Source organism: Ursus americanus, chromosome 14 (assembly GCF_024610735.1).
Source record: "Ursus americanus isolate L20-20 chromosome 14, mUrsAme1.1.p, whole genome shotgun sequence".
NCBI lineage: Eukaryota > Metazoa > Chordata > Mammalia > Carnivora > Ursidae > Ursus > Ursus americanus.
Genome location: NC_142140.1, coordinates 5408105 through 5433932, shown reverse-complemented (window position 1 = coordinate 5433932; position 25828 = coordinate 5408105). Strand labels below are relative to the sequence as shown.

The following is a 25828-nucleotide window of genomic DNA, read 5'->3' as shown; positions in this document are numbered from 1 at the left end:
AAAAGATTTTTTTATTTGAGAGCATGCGCACATAGGAACGGGGAAGCAGGGAGGGGCAGAGGGAGAAGCAGACTCCCTAAACAACCCCGCACTGTGGCGCGGCTGCTGCTGCTGCTGCGGGGCTCAATCCTAGGATCCTGAGATCATGACCTGAGCCAAAGGCAGAGAGATAGCTTAACGCCTTAGCCACCCAGGCGCCTCAGTTTTTATGCAATCTGTACCAGCTGATCATCTGCTCAGCCTGGGTTTTCGATTCAAACCCTGGTTCTGCAAACCACCAATGTGGGTGACCCTGTGAAGAGGCAATCTACCTACTCCAAAAGGCAACTGTGAAGATTGAACAGGAGTAGACGTCAAATGCCCTGCACAAAAATGAGCTCAGTGGGACAGATCTATCACAAGTATACATTTGGTTTCATTTTTGTCTTTTATGATCTTCCCAGGTCCCTCCAACAATCCCTAGTGAGGAAGTTCAAAAGGACTGCTTGTTGACTTCAAGTACTCTGTGGCTCCAACGTTCAAGGCTTCCTACATCTGCTTCCCCCCTCTCTAATCCTCCACTTCTTCATCTATCTCCACATCCTCAATTTTACATTTTCTAAAATTTTCACTGTTCCAGTATACGGAGTTTCTCCTGACATCTCACAAATGGATTTTCTGGGTACACGTTCTGTCCTTCTCAAGAAGGACAAGAAAGGCATAAGCCTCTTTTCTTACTTCCTCATCAGGAGGGCCAGCACAAACATACAAATGGTTCCTGCTCTTTCTCTGACTCAAGTTTGCCAGATAACTAAGTCCATTCACTGGCCTGTTCCAAGCTGTCCTTTACACTGATGAAACTGTCCTACCTACCTTCCTTTCATGGTATGTGTTTTGTATGTGTGAGAGGGAAAGTATCTCAAGTAAATTTCATCTGATCCTTGCAAATCTCTAGAAAGAGCTGAGTAGAAACTGTTAATCCTCCCCATGCTCCTGTGGAAAATAAAGTCCTTCGGAGATTGAACAATTTACTCATGGTTATATGAGAAATTAATAGAAAGATTTCCTCAAGCTGCGAGTCTTCCCGAATGAGAAAATATACTATTGTTCCCAGACACAGCACTTTATTAACAGCTAGTTAAATAGCGAAATAGCATTTGGGTAAGTAGAATGAGCTCCATTTCCCCACAGATGAAAACAGACCAACAGGTTAGGAGACTTGCCAAGGTGACATAAAGCTGCAGAACTCAAGGGTAAAGCAAGACCCACAGTGGGTCCAGTTGAAACAGCCCCATTAATTCACCAACTAGTAACTACTACCATTTGCTTTCCTCTTCAAGTCGTTAAGAATTACCTGGAGAATGAGGACTTTCTGAAAGAACAGAAAAGTCACAGCTGTTATTGTGTAGCTGAAATACACTTACACATTTTTTTTAAGTAGGCTCTACACCCAACGTGGGGCTCGAACTCATGACCCTGAGATCAAGAGTTGCATGCTCTACCAGTTGAGCCAGCCAGGCACCCCTACACTTACACAGTTGTGTTTGGGTTACCATAGTGAGCACCTCCAATCTGCAGGAAACATCAGGGAGGAAACCAAGAACGCCATAAACTTTGGGGCTTTTGTAAAATGTGATGAACAAAGAGGTTGGCAAGATGCCCTTGGTGTCTTGGAATGTAGGTCTTCTGGGTTGCTTCGGCACCCTGAAAGAACTTTACTGGGCCTGTCATTACTAAAACACTTTCACTGATTCGTTCACCCGGGTCATGGAAGTTTGTTCCTTAGCTCTTTTCACAACCTCACAACCCACAATTTGAAAGCACAAACCTGATCAAGCTTAGCAATTTCCAATCAAACATTTTTCAGTGCCACCAGTCATTTTTATGTGGCTTACATAACCTACATGTGAAATTATGGTCTGAAATCAGGCTAACACAAAGAGCCCAGTAAAGATGATGTGATGTCATTTTGGGTGGAGGAGTACATGTGGGGGAGGAATTTAGGGTTTGATCTATATCTAGTTAATCACTGTAAACATCAAAGTATCAAAACACTAACACCAATAATAACAAAAGCAATAACCACCCACCCCCACATGCCAAGCCTTTTTATGTGTGGCATCTGCCTCTGATTCATGAAGACATTTCTACATTAATCCTTACCTCCTTTGTCCCTGGGACGTACTTCAATTTCTAATTAAGAAATGGGAGGCTGAGGAGGATGCAGTAACTTCCCCTTATTAGGTTAGTGAGGTATACTGAGAATCCGAACCACTGGTTCATGCTTCCTGCTTCTAGATTTGTTTTACTATTGTCTTTTTTAAAACTTACTGTTTCTATACCACTAATCATATGCAAAATGTAAACAACAACAAAAGGAAGAAAATACCCATTACTCCAATTCCCACTGACTTCCTACTACTCCCATTATTAATATTATAATCTCTTTTGCTTTACTTGCTAGTGTTTACTTCTTACCTAAATCCTAAAATAGGGAAGTCATACACCTGGGGAATTCAAAGAAAGAACATCCCTGTCCTCTCATTAAATACTGGTATCAAATCAAGTGGGGGGGGGGAAGGAAGGGAAACTGTACAGCTTTCCACGTGTGATTTTTAAAATCAAGAACTCTAAGGGATTTTAACATCTTGATATGATGCTAATTAGAGCTCTCTGGACATGAGGTGGGGGGGTAAAGTGGGGGGGGGGACAATCCTTGGTCTTACAAGTATATGATTTTGACTGGCATGTGCTTTCCATGAGACTCCAGCTGGAACACAAAGTAGTATGAGATTAATAATCTCATTTTGAGACTTTTTACTCAAAAGTCCTTCCCAAATCATTACAACTCAAAGAAAACTTAGACACTTGAATACGGTTTGAGTTTAACTATTAGTCAACAGAAAGCCTTAAGACTGTGAGATCTTTTTTTAAATGTAGGTTATGTCATATTTTGGCAGGTGAAATCCATCCCCCATCCCAAAGCAAAATCTGCTCTATTTACAAAATATAAAAAGACATCTAGATTTTGCTGTAGGTAAACAATTAATAAATAATAAGTAAATCAATAAAGTGTTTCAGCCATTGGAGGTCAACACAGTAATCATCTTCTTAGATCAAAGATAAGCCAGGTCTCTTTTGGGTCAAATTCCAGATGAGTGAGAAACTGGATGAGTGTCAGGCTGGGAATGTTTCACCTAGTGCATCACTCTTTGGGTGTGGCTCAGAAGTTTGGAGCCATCTCTGAGCGTGGGGGTGGGGGTGTGTGCTTCCCAAATTGGGCAATAGGTCACTAGGACAGGATGGCTGAAGAATCTTGTAGAGCAGGTATTGAGAGAAACAGGAAGAACCAGATCCCAGGGCTAACACCAACAGGGACCTGAGGTAGCTTCTGCCAGGGTCTGACCAGAACAGAGAGACATAGCTAGGGTAGGAGTATGATATGTGGTGGGAACTTGAATATATCCCTGGCTGAACTGGGGAAAATGGATGTTCCCTCCTTACCTTTTGTTCCTTCATTTGTGTTGAAGCCTGAAAAGAGGCTAGGAAACACTGAACTAGCCTTTAGTTGGAAAGGAAAAAGCACAGAACCAGTCCCCAAAACTTTCAGGGTAGGCAGTGCATTATCTTAAAGACAAGAAACAGCAGATGCCTACAGCATATAGGGAATAAATAAAAGCTGAAGGGAGGGGAGCTTTCTAGGCAATCTGGAAACTTGGTAATGACAGCTTTCTAACATCCTGGCACACCACAGACCACACTAGGTGCTTCACATACATTGTTTCCTTTAAAAATCTCAATAACCCTGTAGAGTAGATATCATTACTTTGTTTTTATTGAGGAAACTGAGGCTCAGAGGAATTATATATGGTCACACAAAAGAACTGGTAAGTGAACGCAGGCTTGTCTAATCTCAATTAATTACTGAAGTAAATAATTTTTCTCTCCCTCTCTTCTTCTCTCCTTCCTTTCCATTCTTCCTCCATCACCTCTTCAGTGGCTATGTTGAGAAGAGCACTTTTGTGAATCTCTTTTATGGAAGGTCTTACTCTTCCTAAGAACATATCTCAATTGGGCTTTTTTTCTCTATAGAACCTAATATGATCCAATATAATCAAGTTTCTATTTCAAACTTATTGTCCAAACCTAGTCTACATACACTCTGGAGACTCTCAGATCAATTTATAATTGACACAGGTCTAGCACTTGGAATAAAGGAGCCAAAATAGCTGTATCTGATCACGTATTTCTTATGTCTAGTGATGGTAAAATAAAATTATATTTAACTGGTCATTTGTTTATTTAAAACTCCAGTGGCCTGTGCTTAATTGGGTTAGCCTAGCTACTGATGGTTGTACTGCATGTGATGACTGCTCCAGTGACTGTCTTCTTCTGTATTTTTGCTTTTATGACTAAGGGCGATTTTAAAATATCCCTGGGCTTAATATAAACAGTCTCAGAAGTCGATTTCCAAAGGACAGTAATCCCCTCAAAATAGAAGCTTTTAAAATGGCATTACCGCTCCTCAAGAGGAGGAGGGTTTTTAGCCTGCCTACATGACACTGCCACATACGGGCTGAGTAGGATTCCTACCCAGATCCCCGAAGGGAAAAGCTACAAAAGGAACCTGTAAAATTGTCAATGAATGTTTTCCTAGTTCCCTCCTATTTTCAATGCACTTTGCCACAGCTCAACGTTTTCCTCTGGTAGCTCAATAATAAATTATACTCACCATGGGAACAGGACTAGTCTTCCAGTTTTTAGCAGATTAAATATATGTTAAACCATTTTACTGTGTGACCTGGCAAAAGTCACTCCATCTTTCTGGGCCTCAGTGTACTCATGTGTAAAATTGAACTAGATATCTAAGATTGAACTAGATATCTAAGGGCCCTTCTACATCTGAAGTACTACATGAACCCAGGTTCTACTAACAAACCTGTGATAATACTTTAATGGGATATACAGACTATCTGCACAGGAAGAATCTGAAGTCAGCACAATCCCATCGTTAGAAAAAATGTCTAAACTTTGCATCCTTTCCAAAAATACATGCTCTTATTCATATCTGAGAGCCCAATGCACAGCTCAAAGACTAAACACCTAGTTACTGATCAAAGGTTGAGGTGGAGTTCAGATCCAAGCTCTGTTACAGCGGCTTCCAGGGCTGAATGCATGTGGGTGCTGAAGACATACTCAGCCATGGAACAGTTATCTGGGTGAAGAGAGAGACTGTACTCCACAGGCTTCTGAATGTTTCTAATTATTTCAGAGTTAAGTAGATGGTCTTGGGTAAGAATCTTAACTTGGCCTTACTCATGGGTAGAGAGCAACAGGAAGCACATTAAGTGAGTGACAATACTGAAAAGGGACTCTGCAAAGGGGGAAATAAGGATGGAAGTGAAAGTTTCCTTAGTAGGTTTCCCCTATTACCTACACTGCTGTAGAAAACTTTCCAGAGCTTGTGCAGTCCAGATTTTTTTTTCATTCACAGAATTTTATAAAATATGTTAGGAACAGTGACTCAGCTTTTAGTGAAACACACACTTTGACCTGGAAAAGGCCCAACACCGGATGCAGTCAATGCTTCCTACAGCTAGACTATAGGCTAGTGTTTCAATCATACAGATTTCAGCTAGACTATAGTCTTTCAATCATAACAGGTTTCAGGGTTGAGCTTAGGGAAAAAAAAACCTGTCCTGAAATGGAAAAACAAAACAAAACAAAAAACAAAAAAAAAAACAAAACAAACACTGGCTTTGGATTCACATAAAACTGGGTTTTATTCCTGGCTTTACCATGTACTAAGTAACCTTTTGGCAAAGTGTAAAAACCCCACTGGGCCTCCATTTCCTCGTCTGTAGAATGAGGGTAATACAATCCACCTGAAGGCCTAATGTGAGAATTACAAAGTATATGTAAAGCATATAGCATTGTGCACACCACAGGAGTTCAGTAAATCCCGAGTGGTAGTGTCTTCCTCCACCTCCTTTAAATAACAGGCAGCAACCCTGTACACAGCCTCCCTCCTGTCAACTCACATATTAGTAAAATAAACTAAAGCACAGAAAATAAACAGAAATGTATCTAGGGCGGCCATGAAAGCTTTAACTGGTTCTTGGTCAAAGCAGAATCCCTTAAGTCCATCCCTAGCTAGCTACTTCCTTCCTAGACAAAAAGCCAAACCTACAACAAAGCTCAAGTAGAAATTAATAAAGAGAGGCTGTTGCAGGCAGCTCAGTAACAGTGTGGAGATATGGAAAGGAGAAAAAACAAATTTTATAAAAAGCAGACAAAAGAGCTTTAAAAAGCAAGCTGTCTCAGACTGTTTACTGCAGAGGCATATAACCATACCACTCTCACTGACCTGACAGTATCACTGAGCTAGAACACCACTGTTCGATACGATTTCCAATCAAGTTAGGTTCAGTGTATTATTCTTTTAAAAGAAGGTAGAGAAATTCTATAAAAATGCTTAAAATGTGAAAAGTTTTGATGCTCAAGAATAAGCTTCACTGTGTGGGAAAATTTCACTTACATGAAATGGTTCAAAGATCAACAAAATTAAGTATATTTACTGATTAAAAACATGTTAATTAGGAGAAATTTCTAATTGCTCTATACATGGAAATACTGGTGCAACAAAATACCTGAGTCAAACAGTTGTGACATTTCTGCTGCCTTTCTTGGGTGGATAAAGGGCTTTCTTCAGGATTCCGTTTTAAGGAAAGACCATTCTAAAGTTCAAGTGATATGACAAAAGTCAGATAATACATTATACTATGTCTTCCCTGGCTCTCCAAGTTTTACCTCTGTTTTGAAAATTCTTAAGTTTTCTTTATTCTCTTTATTCCATAAAACTAATCATTTACCCACTACAGAGAACCCAAAATGAAATGAAAGAAATGCACTTCTCATTACCTCCTAAGTGGTTTGGACTTGATTCTTATAATGAGGTGATAATGACCAGCGAAAAGTTCTGTCCTGTCCCTGAATTATTTTAAATTGGTACAAAAGTGGGCCTTGGGAGACCTGTTTTTCCTCTCTGATTTTCTCATACTGGCCTACATCTGACTTGAAGACATAACAAGCTGTATATGAATTTTAAGCTCTGAAAGAATTTAAAAACTGGAATGTTTTACCATCCATTCAAAATAAAGGGTTTGTCAAAGCAGGCAGTTGTGTTTTTTTGTTTGTGGTTTTTTTTTTTTTTTTTTTTTGAGCATCTGACTGTGGGAGGCCCGGGTCTCCATGTTCAAAGGGGTCTACTTTCACAGCAGCAGTAGCAGCTGCTACCTGACATCAATTGAGCACTCACAGGACCAGGCACTGAGCTATGTGCTTTACATAAATTATTCCATTTACATGTCATAATAACCTTATGAAGGACTGTTATTATTCCTATGTTATAGATGAGGAAACCAAGACTTCGAGAGGTTTAGAAACTTGCACAGTTTTCAAGGTTAGCAAGTGGCAGAATTTGCTACCTGGGCGTTAGGTTTAACACTGTACAAAACATCAGATGTTTTATTTTTAGAGTCCATTTGAATATTTGTTAGATTGCTTATGACTTTAGATATTGTCTTTTTAAGTATATGAGAGAATATACAAAACACTGAAATAATAAATAGCAATATATTTACTTTTAGAACTTCATTTCTCTCTCCTACACTCACCTTTCTTTTCTTCTCCCTTAAAGTCTTAAGTTAGAATTGAAGGACAGAAGAAAGAAGAGGCAGGGCAGTAATAGAAAATATTACTAATATTTCCACCATCTGAAAACAGCGTGCTGCTGTAACTTCTCTCAGAGCTAATGGATACACATAAACCATTTATTTCAAGTCCTGAGATTATCTCATAAAAGCAAACTTTAAAAAAAAATCACTGTTTTTGTTTTGTTTTGTTTTGTTTTAAAGAGATGAAACAGACCTTAAGAGATCATCTGTTCAACCCTTGATATTACAGAAGTAGTGAGGATTCCCTCGAGTTAGTATTTGGGATAAGACTAAAACCTAGATCTTTCAAGGCCTGCCCTGATCTGTGGCTTCTGTAAAACTGGCCCTTACTCTTTATCAATAAGGTGTCTGTCTCTAGCTGACAGAATTTAGATCTGAATGAGTAGTCTGTGGGTGATATTATTTCTCTCTGCATGGGATAGAAACAAGGGGTAAACACAGGTTTTTAGAAAACTAATAAGAGTGGTCTAATCTGAACATAGAGTATATGAAACAGAAGAAAGACCAGCTTCTCTACCTTTAGCACAGATTATGACTCAAAGCAGTTAGCCCTTTGAGAATTCTCTAATGACTGTAGAAACATTTCATGTTTAAGTCCACGCCCATTCAAACATTTGCCAATTCATAACAAAGGTAACAGATGTGCTTATCTGGATATATTTTCAGTCTAATCTCTACACCAATTGCCCACATAAGTGTGTTTAAACAGTGTTCATTACATTTTAGCCAGGCCATATCTTTGATTTTTCTTAGATTTCTTAAGAGTTCAGAGGGTTATAGATCTTTCGAATTCAGTGTAGCATAGTTATAGGTTGCAATGATTTGTGGTACTCCTAAACTGGAATGGAAGACTGGAGAGCTTCAGTAATCGTTATCCCCTGACCCCAATGCTTCATTGGTGTATGATCTCAGGAGTCATTTAACTTTGCTGTGCCTCTATTTTGCTCTCTATGATAGAACTATGCGGATGTCATATGACATATCTAAAGTGCTCTGGACGCTATAAAAAAAAAAAAAGATACTCTACACAGATCTTTTGATTTCCCCATCTCCCCATATCCAAAGGGAAGGAAACTGCAAAAAGAAAGAATTTAGAATTTTAATTCCATATAACTTACCTATATCGTTCCTCCTGTAAGGCCTGCATTATTAACGAATAGTCTCTCTGATAATGTTCCTTGAGGGTCTCAAAGGATTCCTCTAGTCTGGCCTGTGTTTCCCGGATCTCCTGGATCTCATGTAGTAGTGCATCAAATCCTGAGCTCTGCATGTCCAGGGTGTTTGTTTTGGAGCTGGATGCTCCTACAGCAATGCCCCCAGTGGTGCTGTTGGCTCCCACTGAGCCTGAAGTGGCACTAGAACAATCTTCCTCACTACCATATTTTGGGCTTGATTGAAAGTTTGAAATCACCCCCAAAGCCTTCCCCCCATCATCCACTTGCCCTTCCTCTAAAGAGTCCTTCAGGTTAGGGATATTGTCTGCACTACCAAATTTATTCCGAATTAGTGAGGCAATCTCTCTGGGTTTTGAGACTACAGCCCCTGCTGCTGAATGGGTCGCCTGGGAGAAGCTAGAAAGTCCACCTTTGACACTGTCCACCACACCTTCACTGAAGCCAGTCACCTTTGCTCCCACATCCTTCAGGCCCTGGTGCATGTCCCTGAAGACATCCTTTGGCTGCCGGGGAATCCCATTCTGCTCCACCTCTCGGAGCTTCCTGTGGTAGTGCTCAAGCTTCTTCTGTAGCTGGAGGATGGTTTGGGCAGACTTCTGGTTCTTCTTCTCAAAGACCTGCTTGATGCGAGCAGCCTGCTGCTTGTCTGCACTGTTGGCAAGCTTCAAGTACTCAGCAACGTTGTCGTCCCGGGCTGTTTGTGCAATCTTGATCTGTTCTGTGAGCTTCAGGATTTTCTGCTGCAGGTGAGCAATAGCAGCCTTTGTGCGCTGAGGGTCTGGTGTTCCATCCACAGAGTCTGTGTGGATGCTGCCATCAGTACTGGAGGCCACTGCACTGGAAGTCTGGGCGAGGCTGCTTACTTCCAACCGCTCGATCTAGTGTAAAAATAAGAAGTGGATGTTAGAAGGTGCCCAAGAGGACTACCTCTTCAGAATCAATAGACCAAATGTATTGAAAACTAACCTACTCTCAGATCTCGGCACAGATAGTTGACCTAATTCCTCCTGTCCTGTACAAGCCCTTTTGGATACTGTCCTTATATAAGTATACTTTGCCTTACACAAAACAGACATATGAAAAAAGATTTGCACAAGATGTAAACTGGGGGTATTCTTCCTTTGTTAGAGAATTTATTACAGTATTTCTTTAAATAACAAAGCTCCCCTAGTTGTTTATATATTTTTTAAAGATTTTATTTTATCTATCTGAGAGAGAAAGAGAGAGCAAATGAGCACAAGTAGGGGAAAGGCAGAGGGAGAGGGAGAAGTAGACTCCCCGCTGAGCAGGAGCCCCATGCGGGGCTCAATCCCAGGACCCTGGGATCATGACCTGAGCTGAAGGCAGATGCTTAAATCGACTGAGCCCCCAAGTGCCCCCACTAGTGGGTTTAAAGCATGATTTTCATTCACAAACATTCTTCACACATACTTTCATGAAACAAGGTATATCTGCATTTCAATTTAATTATATGAAAATCATTTTAGTATTCAGACATCACTATAATTCCAATCCATGCTCATCCAAAATGCTGGTGAGAATAGGTATTTTACTGGTTAGATATAAAAATCAAATTTTTATCACAGTGTCTTTTTACCCAAAGTATGTCAAGGGTAATGGGATTATTCTATTTCTAATAGGGACACTCAACTGGTAGTTGGAGACAGGTGAAGGTAAGAATGAGAAGGTACTGCTCCAAGTGTCAAGGATGAATGTGGTATACTCTTAATTTCCCAGATCACATGTAACTGTGATATACTTCGGCAAGAAAAGTGAATACCAAGGGAGAGAGACAGTAGGACGTAAGAAATTAAGTCAACAACTAAGTTCAGGCCTTTTGGAGCTCAACTTTTGTGAGTTCTATCCAGTAAAAGGTTTTTTATTAGACAAGGGACTCCAAAACCCACACAATGACTATCCTTCATATGGGTGAGCAACCATTCAAAGGAGATGAAGAAAAAGACAAGCTGCTCAGATTCAAAAACTGAAACTATCCTATTTCAACGCCATTAGCCAAAGCTGGGGAGAGGTCAGGTTTCCCTAACTCAGGAGAGAAAAAAACCCTCCAGTGTGTCTTGTCATGAACTGGAGTAGGGCTCATGCAAAAAGTCTGTAGAAACAGACTTAAATAATAACAGAACAGAACAGAACTGAGCAGTAACAGAAATAAATAATAGAAGAACCATCTCGGAGAGTCTGTGTAGCTCAGTTGATTAAGCGCCTGCCTTTGGCTCAGGTCATGATTCCAAGGTCCTGGGATTGAGCCCTACATTGGGCTCCCTACTCAGCAGGGACTCTGCTTCCTCTCCCTCTGGCCCTGCTCTGCTATCTCTCTCATTCACTTTCTCATAAATAAATAAATAAATAAATAAATAAATAAATAAATAAATAAATAAAATCTTAAAAAAAAAAAAAAACCATCTCAGGGTAATAAAAACGCCCAGTATGAGTGTCAAATATACAAATTTACCATCTTGGAGATTAAGATCATGCCCCTTAATTTACTTGGTCCTCATCCCTAAATCTGTAACCAGCAGCAATCTGATAGAAAGAACCGTATATAGCTTACCCTCACATTTTAAAAATGTGAATTACATTTTTGTGATAATATACCAAATCTGAAATATTCGTGAAATACTGATAACTTGTCCGTCTTTTTTTCATCTTGGTTGTATCTCCTCAGTTTCCCATCTGAGCAGGAATTATGGTGATCTCTAACTCCAAAAATACTAGTTCATTAGTGGAAAGTTCATTACTGGAATTAATATAGTACTACTGATGTGAACAAAAATATATTATTTCTTTTTTAGATGAACAAATGAGAAATAATGTGCATTTAAATAAAATAAAATAAAATAAAATAATAATTTAAAACTGAAATGAAGAGCAAAATGACACTATGTTCCACTAATAACAAAAATGTCCAGAATAGTTTAGGGACTAGCACAATAATTACTTTGCATAACTTCCTCCATCTGCCCCATTCATTTCTAGGTGTAAGCTAACAAGCAGTGAAAGGGCCAGAGGGAAGCAGCAGAAAAGAGAATGAGCCAGAGTTCCAGATAACCACATTGCCAAGATTTGAAAAAGGAGCTCCCGGAAACCCACTTTCTTCAGTGCCTTACAGTCACTCTCTTAAGTTGTACAGGGTTCCCACTGTGTGATTTTCTTTCTGAATAGGATTTCAGATCCCACAACTATAGTATGTAAAAGACCCTGATTGTGTATTTATGTTCAATAGGTCAAAATCTACCACAGGAAAGGAAAGCAAATATAAAATATCACTGATTCAAGACTACAAGCTCATGTATTACCTAGTTTTCTTAGGTTCTTTGCTATTAATTTGAATATCACCCTACATGCAGTCTATTGTCTAAAGAAGTGCAGATACAGAAGTCAAGTTTAATTATCACTCAGGGAGGATAAATACTGATCATACTGGTGAAAATATGGCTTTGGTACTAGAATCAAAGTTTTATTATATCTCTAAATTTGAAAAAACACAACAAAATTTTGATGTAATTTTGTTTTTTACAAATGATCACAGTTTAGTTCTGATTTTATTTCCCTACACAGTAACTAAAGAAGTAAACCAGACTATCTTAAATCTGACTCCTGCCTACCTAGGCTGTTTGGGGCCACACTACATCCTACCAGTATATGACTTCCACTTAGAGTCATCAATATCCCTGCAAGATTACAGCTGACAGAACCCACTGTTCTCAGCCTCCAAAGAAAACTAACCCACAGCTTCAGCAGAAGGGTAGTTTAACACCTGAAACCATGAATCACTTGATTACTCAGTAACTCTTCACAATTTTGGCAAGCACTATCCTTAAAAAGGGAGGAGAGAGAAGGGAGGGGAAATAAAAGGGGAGAAGAAGAAGAGGAAGAGAGGTGGCAAGAAAAAGATATATTTTACTACAGAACTACAGGACAGGGGCTGTGAATACCCTCTGGGTATCTTTTGAGCTAGGAACAAAAGCCCTCAGAGGTAAGAATACTTAGCCATTAGTTATAAATGCACCATGAAAAGTGGTTCTCTTTTTCAAAAGCCTTTGCTGGCATATTAGGCTATCCATATATAACAAAATAAAATTAGATTCCTACTTCATTCCAGACAGACAACTAAACCACAAATGTGAAAAGCAAATTTTAAACCTTTTAGAAGAAGGTAGTATTGGAAAATATGGAAGGATTTTCTTAAACATATATGAAAAGGCTCAAATCAGAAAAACAAAATGATTGAATCTGGCTACATTTAGTGTAGTAGTGAAGCACGGATTCTGGCATAAAACTGCCTGGGTTCAAATCTAGCTTTGCTACTTACTAGTCACGTGACCTTGGTTGGGCAAGTTACTTAACCTCTGCATCCATTTCATCAACTGTTAAAATGGAGATAATACTAACATCCATTTCAGAAGACTATTTTGAGGATGAAATAAGTAAATATAAAAGTGCTCAAAAACAGTACTAGGCACAGAGTAAGCAGTTAGTACTGGTGATTATTTTTGTACCATTCTAAGTGGTCTTTTTAAAAATTCAAATATTAAAATATTCTAGAATATACTTCAAGATCTTTCACATTTCAGGCATAATCGTGGGAGACAGAGTCTGAACCAAAGGAATAATGTAATTCGACACTACAGTAAAAGTAATAATAGTCACTTTTCTTTGTTTCTTTCTTTCTCTTTCTTTTCTTTTTCTTTTTCCTCCTTCCTTCCTTCCTTCCTTCCTACCTTCCTTCCTTCCTTCCTTCCTCTCTCTCTCCCCCCAACCCTCCGTCCCTCCCTCCCCTCCTTCCTCACTTCCTTTCCCTCCCTCCCACCCTCCTATTTCTTTCTTTCAGTTAGTCACCTTTCTTGACTGTTGGTCTTGTGGCTAGGCAGCTGACTAGCTAGCTAGTAACCTTCTAAAGCTCACAACAACCCTATACAGTAGATACTGTTCACTAATTTACAAATGTACTGACCGTGAGGTGCTTCCTACTACCTCATCACATGGCAGTTTGACAACACAGCAGCAATATCACCTACTCAATAGGGCTTCATGTGACCACAGCCTGAGGGCTTTCATGAGTGAGCACACTGGTAACCCAGTATAGCAAGTCCCAGCCACTATGGCTGGGGATAGAATTAATTTGTACAGAAAAAAGCGAGGACCAAAAACCAGTCTGTTAAATATATTTTGACTACTTATTGTAAGCAAGGCAATGTGCTACACAGCTAGGGATATGGTCAGAACCACAATTCATAATCTGGTTGTTGCTATAACAAGCAGATATGCTGCTTTGCTTGCACTTTGTCTTTTCCTATTAAGAATTCATTTGCCAGGGGGTGCCTGGCTGGTTCAGTCGGGAGAGCATGTGACTCTTGATCTCGGGGTTGTGGGTTCGAGCCCCACGTTGGGTACAGAAATTACTTAAAAGTAAAACCTTAAAAAAAATTCATTTGCTTGGCTTAAATTATCTATTGACAGATCCGAATTAACTGATCAGAAAAAAGCCCAAGAGAAAATTTAAACAGCAATGCTTTAAAACAACAATTAATCAGGAGCAGAGTAGAGCCACCTTGGGAGAATATCTGACAAAGTTTTATAATGGCTTACAATTTTCATCTGAAAATGCATTAAAGATCTATTTACTTTCTCTGACTATATGAATGTCAGAACATGGCAGCACCCAGCTTTGAGAACAATGAGAACATATGAAGAAACATGGTGGAAAGAGCGGTGACAGGAGCAGAAGGACCTGGGTTCAGACCTAGCTTTGCCACCTTACTAGCTAGGTGTCTTTGGGCCACCTTCTTGTTCCCCTTGAGCCTAAGTTTTCTAATCTATACAATGGGGTTATCATTTTCTCATGAGATTATTTGAAAAAATGTTAAATTTATGTTAAATCTGATTATGCCTGCCAAACATGGTGAACATTCAAGAAGTCACCCTTTTTGTACTCCTTACTTGGTTCATTACTCAAAATCCAAGCATTTATTTGTAACTAGAAAGACTCAGAAATCCCTGACTTGACATCACTATCTTCAATAAAGGCCAACAGCCCAGTCCTGTCTACTTAGTGGAATGAAATCATTTTATCTACGCTTTATAGAGCATCGGCTCTCATTCAGGAAATCTCAGCACTATTTATTTGCACTAAATAATCCACATCATTTCTGAGAAAATGAAGAAAGCATTTTAAGGTAAAAGAAGAAGGAGGTGGAAAGTAGGGAAGTCTTTGTAATTAATCTGAAAACTAATCTGGACTATTTTGGTTTTTCTGAAAGTGGATCTTTTCCAAGGCCAATTTCATAGAATGGGTCATGCAGCAACCTTTGCAAACTGATACTTAGGTATCTGCAGACCCAACTCCACTGTTCTTCCAAAATTTTTATCTCACAGATATGGGGCCATGGTTATGAACCAAAATTGGAGTGTGTGGCTTAATTCAAGTGCACTTAGTGGGGGCAAAAGGATAGAATGTTTGATTTGGGGGAGACCACCCCCCCAAATTCAATACAAATTGTAATCCCTAGAGATTAATAATCTTGGTCTTAAGAACCGCACAGAAATCTATCTTCTAATCAATGATAAACACAAAGATGCTTTGGTTCATCATATAAATTTTTCTTTTTCTGCCAGGCAGGTTGTATTGAGAAGGTACAACAGAGGAAAGAGTCCTGCCTTAGAAGTTACACAGTTCTGCCTTTGAATTTTGTATCATTATCTCCTTGAGGCTTGCCTTTGCCAACATCCCCAACACTTTACTCTTAACAAAAAAGAAAAGAAATCCCACAGTCTTTCAGCACTTTGCGCAGAAAGTATATATTCATTATGGGAAGACTTTTCACCTATTTCCAGTGTCTCACTGTATAAATGACATGCCCTTCCCCTCCACAGTAAGCACAACTCTGTTGAGCAATTCTCTCATGTGTAATTCTGACTGACGCTTAGTCTGCTGTGGAATGAAGAGGAAATCTCAAGTGGGAGTAGTAGAAAATAAAAATGAACTAAGTTCCACTAGCCCATAACCAGCAAGCTTTTTCTCTAAGTGTTCCATTTTTACTTTGGAGCTAAAAATCAAGATTCAACATATAGTCTTAAAAACAGACCTTTTTACTTGTCACAAAGATTTTTTCTCATTTGATAAATAATCCTTGGACAGAATGGAGTATTTCCTCTAAGTTCTAGGGGTCACTTTTTCATATTTTTATGCAGAAGTCTGGTTATATGCAACAGCCCTGAGTTCAACAGAAATGTGTCTGGACCACCCCAGAGGGGAACAGTGGAAGAAGCAAGCGAGCAGGTTCCTGATTACCTCTGTTTTCATCTACTTTATATGGGTATTCTGGGAAAAGTTTGCTTAGAAAAATAATGTTTTATCGCCTAATTTTTAAAAATTTGAAAAATCAATGATATACAAATAATACTCATGATAATAATCCTGGCCACTTCTAAATCTGGCACTATAGTCTAGCTTGTCTCAAGCTTCCTTTTTGTACAAAGAAACACTTAAGGCCCCACATGCTTTTCTACACCCAGCACTTTCCAGGCCCATTTTCCATAAAGAACAAAGTTATAAAATCATCTCATGGGTGATATTGCACATGTGAAAATGAGTAGAAGACATGCTCACTGAAACACAAATTCTGCTGGAGTTTGCTCACTAGTTTTGTGGCTAAAGATCCTACCACATGCCTCAGCAAAATGACAAAAAACTGTATCATGGATTCCTTGGGAATAATGGAAACTTTAAATTTAAATCCACATATGCGAAGGGTCACACCTGTAATTTGTTCTTCTGATAATGGCATGCTGTTTCACACCTCCAGGCTTCCGTCCATATAGTCTAGGGCATGTTCTTTCCTTTTCTGGCTAACTTCAAGACCCAGTTCAGGTGTAACCTCCTCCAGGATATCTTTTCCTGACAATCTCCCTCTCCCAGCTGGATTAATGGCTTTCTTCATATTCCCATATAAACATACACCTCTCTCAAAGTCCTTATCACATTATGTTTAAATGATTGTTTGGGTGTCCTGCCTCTACTGACCTAAGTTCCTGAGGACAGGGATCAAGTCATATTCATCTTTGTACTCCAAGAAGCTAGCACAATGCTTTGTGCAGAGATACCCAGTAAATGTTTAATATAAATGCTCACTATCATCTCCTTAACATGATCCTTCTAGATCTCATATGTCATACAAGTGACTGAGCCTATGTTACTACAAATGGAATAAATGCCAGAATTTTTATAAGAAAAATAGCTTCCAACAGATGATACTCATCCCTCCAAGGCTGCTGAGGAAAAACCAACTGTGTTGAATATCAATTTAGATTATTAACATCCTATTTGGTCCACCCTGCTCCAACCCAACAGCAAAATATCCACTATAGGATCTAGGACTGCTACTCAGATTTGCTTTGTCACAGGAAGGCTGGTTTCCTGGCTTATGTCAAAGACATCACTGAGGAATAGCACTGCCAGGCCTGATGTTTGGACTTAATGGATTCATGTGAGCCTGGTCAGATGATTTATTGTCATTTTAACAAACCTTCGCAGAATGTCTCCCATGTACAGGGCCTATGTTTGGCACTGGAAGTACCAAAAAAAAAAAAGCATTTAAGGAAAGCCTGCAATCATAGTAGTGATTGTATAAGTTGACAATAACATCCTGCTTTGCTACAGTTATTATGGTTAAGTGTTATTTTAGTAAGTACAGTTTCTTTGAGTTAGAAGGAAACTAAGAGATCATCCAGTTAAGAAAATTTATTTTATAGATGAGTAACAGGTTGTAAGGGAAAGATCTCTCCCTCATATCTAAAAGAAAAAGTAAGTAACATACAGTGAAAGTAAGGACAGGTGCATTGTCCAACTTAACCGGGTTTCAAATATCAGTTCATGTAAGCCACTGGTTATAACCAGAAACTTCATGCCTGAATGTTAAAAATGTCACATGAGGACATACTGATTGCTGTTTGGAATAGATGATCCAAGTTTCCTTCTGAGATTATAACTTGTTAAAAAGAAATAGTGACGGGGTGCCTGGGTGGCTCAGTCTGTTAAAAGTCTGCCTTTGGCTCAGGTGATGATTTTAGGGTCCTGGGATGGAGCCCCACCTCAGGCTCCCTGCTTCTATGCTCTCTCTCTCTCTATGAAATAAATAATAAAGTCTTAAAAAAAAAAAAAAGAAAAAGTGACTTTGGCTATGGATTATTCAAAAATCATTCTCACACAACCTCAGAATGAAGAATGATTAGTCTGAAGCACACAAATTGGCTAATGCTAAATTTAGTATCTATTTTCTGAGCATGCTCCAACCAGCAAAAGAAGGTGACAAAGAAATGTTTCCACTGCTGAGGATTTAAAAATACATATAAAATCCACCTGTGGATTAGCCAATTTGTAAAATTTGCCGCCAGTGAGTTCCCCTCTACAAGGTAGTTCTCTACAAATACTTTTATGACACAAGTTTCCTTAAAACAAAAGATTTCTAAGCCTCAGCTTAATCCTATTTATTTCATCCAATTTTGATAAACTGCTAAAGCAATGAAAGAATTTGGAAAGTTTCATAGGTTCTGTGATAACCTGGCTATTCCCTGAACTTTTCAGGCTTGTTCGTAGCTTGAAGAATAGAGGCTCTAGGGAGGGCCTGTCCAAGCTATACATTCCCGATCCCATTTCAGGGCCTAAGTACTCTTCTTTCTCTTAAAATGGTCTTCAATACCATTTCTCTGTTGACAGCTTCAAAATGTATGCCTATAGCCCATATTTGGCTTAACTCTAGATCATATACTCAACTACCTACCTAATATTTTTTCTTGGATGTCTAACAGTCATTCTGAATTTACTATGTACAAAACTGAGTTCCTGATATCTCCCAAACCTGCTCTTCCTGCAGTCTTCCCCATCTCAGCTAATGGCTACACGTCATTGATCCACATGCTTAGATCCAAAGCCTTGGAGTCAACTTTAACTCCTCTTTCTCTTACATACTCTATCCAATTAACAACAACATTAATAATCAAGCTGCTAATACATATAGTAAAGTACTTACTATGTGCCAGCCAATGTTCTAAATCTTTTGTATGCTTAGTAAATCATATAATTTTTATATGACATACAAGATGGGTCTATTACTACATTTTATTGCTAAGAAAACCAAAGCATAAAGAATGTAAGTTGTTCAAGACCAACCATGAAGTAAAGAAGTGGCAAAGCCAATGTTTGAACCCAGACAGTCTGGTTACAGAGCCTATGTTGTTATCCTCTATGTAAATTACATTGCTCCAGCAAATGTTTTGGGCTCTAGTTGCTAAAGAGAAGCAGAATCTGACCACATCTCAATGAATCTCCACTACTGCCACTCTAGCATAAGCCACTATCAACCCTTGTCTGGACTACTGCAAAAGGCTCGTAACTATCACTGAAATAATATTTTTATCATCAATTATTTGTACAGCAGCTACAGTGATCCTTTAAAAATCTATCAGGTCACAACAGTCTTTTACACCTAAAACTTGCCAGGGGCTCCCTATCTGAGTCAGAGTAAAAGCCAAAGTCTTTACAATAGCCTGAATAACCATGATCTGGCACCGGTCAGGTCCACTACCTCCTGGCATCCGTTACCTCACTGACTGTATCTCGTAACTATTCATTCCTTTACTCCACTGCCACAAGCTACAAAGTCCTCGTTGCTGTTCCTGGAATATATCAGGCATGTCCCTGTTTCAAGCCTTTTCCACTTAGTGTTCCTCCTGCCTGTAATGCTTTTCCTCAGATACCCACATGGCTTACTACATCATGACTACTTTGCTCTAGTGTAACCTTAATAGCATCTCTTAGGTGTCTCTGACATCCTGTATGGACCCAGTCCTTCCTGTCTTGGCCATTTTTTTTCACAGGTGATGTAAGATTTCAGCTTTTCTGATAAATTACAAATAAAGTAAAAGTATATAATGAAAACGACTAGTTCAGGGATTTGCATATGAAAGGAAGAACATTTCTCTAATGTATCTAGGTAGGTGCAGGGTAAAATGTAGGGACAGTCTAGAGAAAATCAGGAGTACACAGATGGTGGAAGGATATGGTGCTAGATATTAAAGAAGCAGATTGTACAAAAGATTGAGTTTCTACTATTTAATTCATTTTGTAATTATCCTTTGTTTTCCTTATGTAAAGCACTGAAAAAAGGTGAATCCCTGCTCTCAAAAAACACATGGTCTAGTCAGTCAGATGTGAAAATGTTCAACTGAAATACAGGTCTGATTAAGTAAATGATATAGTATATATGAAGGTAAAGTACTTGAACACAGAAAGGAGCCACGTATTCAGAAGAAGGGAAAGGGAACAGAGGAAGCTTTTTGGAGGAGTTAAAAAAAAGAAAAAGAAAAGAAAAGAAATGAGCCTTGAAGAAAGAAGTTTTTGATAAAAAGAGAAGTGGGAAGGAAGGGCATTTCAGGATGACAACCCAGTCTGAGCAAAAGCCCATAAAAAGGAAATGTAACAGCTTTTTAAAGATAATTGAACGGGGGAGCCTGGGTGGCTCAGTCAGTTAAGCATCTGCCTTTGGCTCAGGTCATGATCCCAGGGTCCTGTGATCAAGCCCCCTGTCGGGCTCTCTGCCAGTGGGGAGCCTGCTTCTCCTTCTCCCTCTCCCTCTGCCTGCTGCTCCCCTGCTTGTGTGCTCTCTCTCGCTCTGTCAAATAAATAAATAAAATCTTCTTTAAAAAAGATAATTAAATGGTTCATGAAGCTATAAAAATAGGGCTCTGGTGGGAGATGAGCTCCCAAAGTAGGTCTAAACCACTGTTTTACACTTTATTCTAAGGATATTTCTAAGGGCTCCTCAATGGTAATAGCTGTATAATCTCCTTTGGAATCTAGACTTACAGATCCAAAAGCTATTTGACTATACCAAAACCTACATTTCCAAAACCAAACACCATGATTCTCTTGTAAACCTGGTTTTCTTACTGTGTTCTCTATCTCAGGAAAAACATCACTATTCATCAGGTTACTGAACAAGCCAAAGCCAAAACCAAACCAAACCAAACCAAAGCCCAGGAATAATTCTTGACATCTTCTGCCTTTTACCCTTTTCAATTCAACACCAAGTCCTATCTATTTTACTTTCCAAATTTCCATCAAATTATAATACTCTCCCATCTATCTCTACTGCCACCACCTTAGGACAAACTCTTGTCTTCTCTCTCCCGGAACACTGACTGATCTACCTGCATTCAATTAAGCTTTCAGTTAAGCTGGAGAATTTTTTTTTTTTTTTTTAAAGAAGTTCTGGGGCACCTGGCTGGCTTAGTCAGTAGAGCACGCTCTTGATCTTGGGGTGGTGAGTTTAAGCACCATGCTGGGCATAGAGTTTACTTTAAAAAAAAAAAAGAAAGAAAAAGGAAAAAAGTTTCTTGTTTGGTTTTTTTTTTTTTTTTTTTTTAAGATTTTTATCCATTTATTAGGGAGACAGAGAGTATAAGCAGGGGGAACGGCAGGGAGAGGGAGAAGCAGGCTTCTGCATTAGCAGAGAGCCCAAAACGGGGCCTGATCCCAGGACCCTGGGATCATGACCTGAGCCAAAGACAGACGCTTAACCGACTGAGCCACCCAGGCGCCCCGGAAAAAAAGAAGTCCTAAACGACCCAATGTTTAAAGTCTTTTAGTAGCTTCCCACAATTACAATAAAGAACAAGTACCTGAATATGGTCTATCAAGTCAGTCCTATGTGATTAGGCCCTGGATCTATTTCTCTAGTTTCATCTTACTGCATACTTCCCCTACTCCAATCGAACTCGCCTTTTTCAACCTCTGCTGCTCTTCCTTTCTTCTCACAACAGGACCTTTGTACATACAATACTGCCTACTTATCCCTTCTTCAACTTTCAGCCAGACACTTTGCTAGGTGTTTGGTATATACTGATGAACAAAACAAGGTATCTCTGCTTTCACGAGGCTTAATGGCTGAGTGGAGAAAAGTGGTAGAGATGGAAGAACCAGTAATCAAATAATATAAATTGTGAGAAGTACTACAAAGGAAAAAAAAAAAAAAAACGGGGCTGTGAGAAAAGAAATAATGTAAGGGGGGAAACCTACTTTAGATTGGGAGGTCAGAAGAATTCTTTAAACAAGGGCATTTGAACTGAGGTCTCAAAGATAGAAAAAAAAGTTACTTTAACTAGGACATAAATGAGGAAGGTATTATTACTGTGAATTTCATGTGCCAAGAGAATACAGAATTTAGCATCTCATCAAAATCAAGATGAAAATACAGAGTTAAAGCAATTCCAAAAAAGAAAAAAAGAAAAAGGATTTGTCCATTCACTTCTTAGAATTCACCTGGTAAATAAGTTGAGACTACATTACCAAAAAGCCTTAAGGAAGGAGAAGGATGCTGAGATAAGAAAAGATCAGTAAACAGGAAGGGGCCCACCTGCCCAGTAACCTCACAGAGTATATGGATAACTGTATTTACAAGGCTTATATAACCAATGAGTCAGCAAAAAGTCACATGTCAATGGGTCTCTTCTGTGCCCACTCTAAGCAGCTAGGAAACTTGGCTCTCTCTACTGGTTGAGAAGAGGGGCCCAAGAAAAAGATCTCAGGTTAGACTACAAAAACAATCAACATATCTTCCAGCAGTACTTGCGTCAGTTAGGATGAGGAAAAGTAAACCTTCAGGCTTGGAAAAACCTAAGATACAGGGTCCAACTTAAAGTAGATTAGAACAAAGTGATTCCAGTAGGATTTCATAGATCTAATGCAACCCATTTCTTTAACTTGTCATAAAATGCTTGTTACAGATTCCAAAATCAAGACCCCCAAAATCTGCTGAAAACCTTGATTTTAAAGAGAAAATGCCTTCATTTTCTTGAGGTCCATAAATATTTCAGGATCACTTTCTACACTATTTTTTCTCTAATAAAAGCTAATGTGTATTAACGATAACAGAAAAAGTTTTCATAATGACAGAACTGGGTCTGGCAAAGAAAAACATACAAAATAGAACATAAAGGGATAAAATCACTGTACAGGCAAAGAGATACAGCACTAACAACCACTTGATATTGAACAGCAATGATAATGAACCTAAGACAAACACCCACCAACGCACGGCTATGAAAATAGCAGACTCCTCATCTTGCCTTCCTCCACCTCCATACTTATGTTCTCAGCCTATTACTGTTCCAGTGGCAACAACGCAATATGAGCAGGGAGCTTTTATTTTTTCTTTTCCACTTTCAACCATAGGGAAAGCTGGGGGGAAAAGCGTGCGGGGGGTGGTGGTGGTGGAATTATAACTGTTCAAAGAAAAGAAAGGATATCTGTTAGTCAGCATTCTTTGCTCTGGAAATTCCTGGTTTCTGTCTGTTCATGGACATCTGAGAAAACTTGATGATTATCTCTGAAGGTCACAACTGAATGATCAAAAATGTTTTCCTTTTTGGCTCCTTGGGTCATCCCTCTCTATCAAATATGATTCTGCAAAATGTTTGTTATTGCTAAGAGGCAATTCTATGCAGCTGATATAGAAAAGTAAAAATAATAGTTAAAAAATCCAAGACTCCCTCCCCCTGCCAAAACACAAGCAATACATTTATCTTACCAAAACCCCCTGTCAGGCAGTCTGCTGATTTTGCTTGCCACAAAGCTCATCCTTCATTTGCGTACTGCCAGAGCAAGCTTGGATAGTGAAAACAAATCACAACCTCTCTTGACTATGTGCTCTTTCCATTTGTCCCAGCTTCCAAACTGCAGAGGAGCTGTGGCATAGTCTGTCACGGCTGCACACACTTGGTTTCCGAGAATAACGCTGTAAATGAGGACAGCTACCACTGGGAATGCATTCCCCCACCAAAGAGCCAGCCGAAATGAAGCTTCTAGTGGATCCCTGGGCTTCTCACCTTCACAGCCTCAGAGAAGTGCCTTTCACAGAACAGGCAGGTACAGCCGCACCACATCAACATTCCCGCATAGCCAATCCTCCGCAGTGCCCACCTCTGCCTATGTATAGTTCCGGTTCTGTCTCGTACATCAACTCTTAGAGCTTTCTACATCTGGGAGCCTGGGAGGACTCTGTGCTGAATAAACAGAATGCTTCTGCCAAACAAGCATCTCGCGCGTGTGTGTGTGCGTGTGTGTGTGTGTGTGTGTGTGTGTGTGTGTGTGTGTGTGGTTTGCTAGAGCTGCTAATGCAAATGAATAGTTTTACTCTGAGAATGGAGATCACAGACAGTATCTGCCTCTCTTCTGGAGCTGTAAGCATCTTTTATAAAAAAAACAAAAGCATCAAATTGGTTGAATTTAAAGTTACAGGGCATTAATTCACCATTCACATCTGTCTTTTAGTTTAAAACCAGGTAAGGTTTAGAGAATAGCTTAAAGAAGGTTAAAAACATTCTAAATAAATGTTTAGGTAGCCTGGTTCAATAAATACAAAGAAAAAACAATCTACCCATGTTTAGATAAAGGACTAAAAGATTGCTGAAACAAATTCTATGCTTTCCTTACTTTTCTTATTTCCTTGTTTTCTTATTTTTCATTTTAGGTTCACAAAATAATTTAAATGGAAACTGGGCAAGAAAAAACTGAGCATGAGATGCTAAAGTCTTGATGAAAGGAAAAAACACTTCTGAATGTAAAGCACTGGGGTTGTCTGAAGTCTACAAAAACACTACAATCTTAAGCCCAGGCTCAGCTCCTGCATCATATACTATTTACTGAATACCCATGATACGGCATGAAAGAACTAAACATCTTAAAGAGATTGTTCCTGCACTGAAAAAGTCACTTTGGGATTTAGACAAACTATCAAATCTGAGCTTTATTTCTTCATTTGTAAAAGCAGTTCTGTGGAATGTGCACAGGAAGAATTTTAGGGATTGTAAAATATAGTGTAGTATGTACAATGTATAATATGTAGAACTATTTCTCTGAGGTTAATACACAGAAAGGAATCAGACAAGAAGACAATCTGATAGAGTTCAGTGCCTAAAGCTGTGATTATTTCTGTACTTCTACTTTAGTATGGGGCTGGAAGCTCAGACCAGCACAGTACTAAGGTCTTTCCATCAGCATTCACCAGCTTCATGTGGCTTCCTTCATCTAAATCAGATGAAGCCCTCTGAATGAAATCCTAACCACCTTAAATGAATTTGAAGGAAATTCTGGGTTGAAACCATGGCTCCAGAAATTCCTCTTCTATCTCCAGACACACAGAATTCTGACCTTGACTCTCCAGAACAAATTAATAAAGAATTTAATAACTAATACATATTTTGTCTTTGCTTAAAAATTAGGTTGCAAGGTTTCAACAGAGTAAATATTTGTTTCTACAAAAACAGAAAAACCAATCCTACACAGCTAGCATCAACACCAGCGAATGTTTGCTTAATTCTGTTTATTACCATTTTTAATATATCTTCTTCTAAGACAATCATATCCATTATAGAAAACTTTAAAAACACCAGTGAGCATAAAAGAAAGCAAAAATTATTTGTAATCTCACCATTCAGAGAAAACCAAACCAAACGCTGACATAAGGCTCTTCTATCCTCATTTCCTACCCTTGGGAGGGAGGGAGGGAGGGATTTACTTGTTTGTTTGTTTGTTTGACAGAGAGAGAGAGAGAGAGAGAGAGCGCGTGCGTGTGTGTGTGCGCGCGCGCGCGCGCGCGAGTGTGAGTGGGGGTTGGGCAGGTGAGAAGCAGAGGGAGAGAGGCAAGCAGACTCCACGCTGAGCACAGAACTCAACACTGAACTCAATCCCATGACCCTGAGATTGTGACCTGAGCCAAAATTAAGAAAGAGTGAGATGCTCATCATCATGGAGCCCAATGCAGGGCTCGATCCCATGACCCTGAGATCATGACTTAAGCCAAAATCAAGAGTCGGACATTCAACCGAATGAGCTACCTAGGCGCCTCTAATATGCTTGTGTGA

General features: G+C 39.2%; 1 protein-coding gene across 10 annotated transcripts in view; it reads right to left on the bottom strand.

The window, feature by feature from the left end:
* TMCC1 (transmembrane and coiled-coil domain family 1) overlaps positions 1-25828 on the bottom strand; it is a 232653-nt gene that overhangs the window by 13537 nt on the left and 193288 nt on the right. For 8 of the 10 annotated variants that reach the window (XM_087866755.1, XM_087866751.1, XM_087866752.1 and 5 more), the window contains 2 exons: positions 8834-9768; positions 1334-1351 (listed from right to left, as the gene is read on the bottom strand). In XM_087866755.1, coding sequence (XP_087722881.1) covers positions 1334-1351; positions 8834-9768 — 953 coding nt within the window. Of the gene's footprint in view, positions 1-1333; positions 1352-8833; positions 9769-23791; positions 24008-25828 lie in introns of those variants that run through there. The other 2 variants (XM_045812366.2, XM_045812362.2) reach the window with 2 other exon arrangements.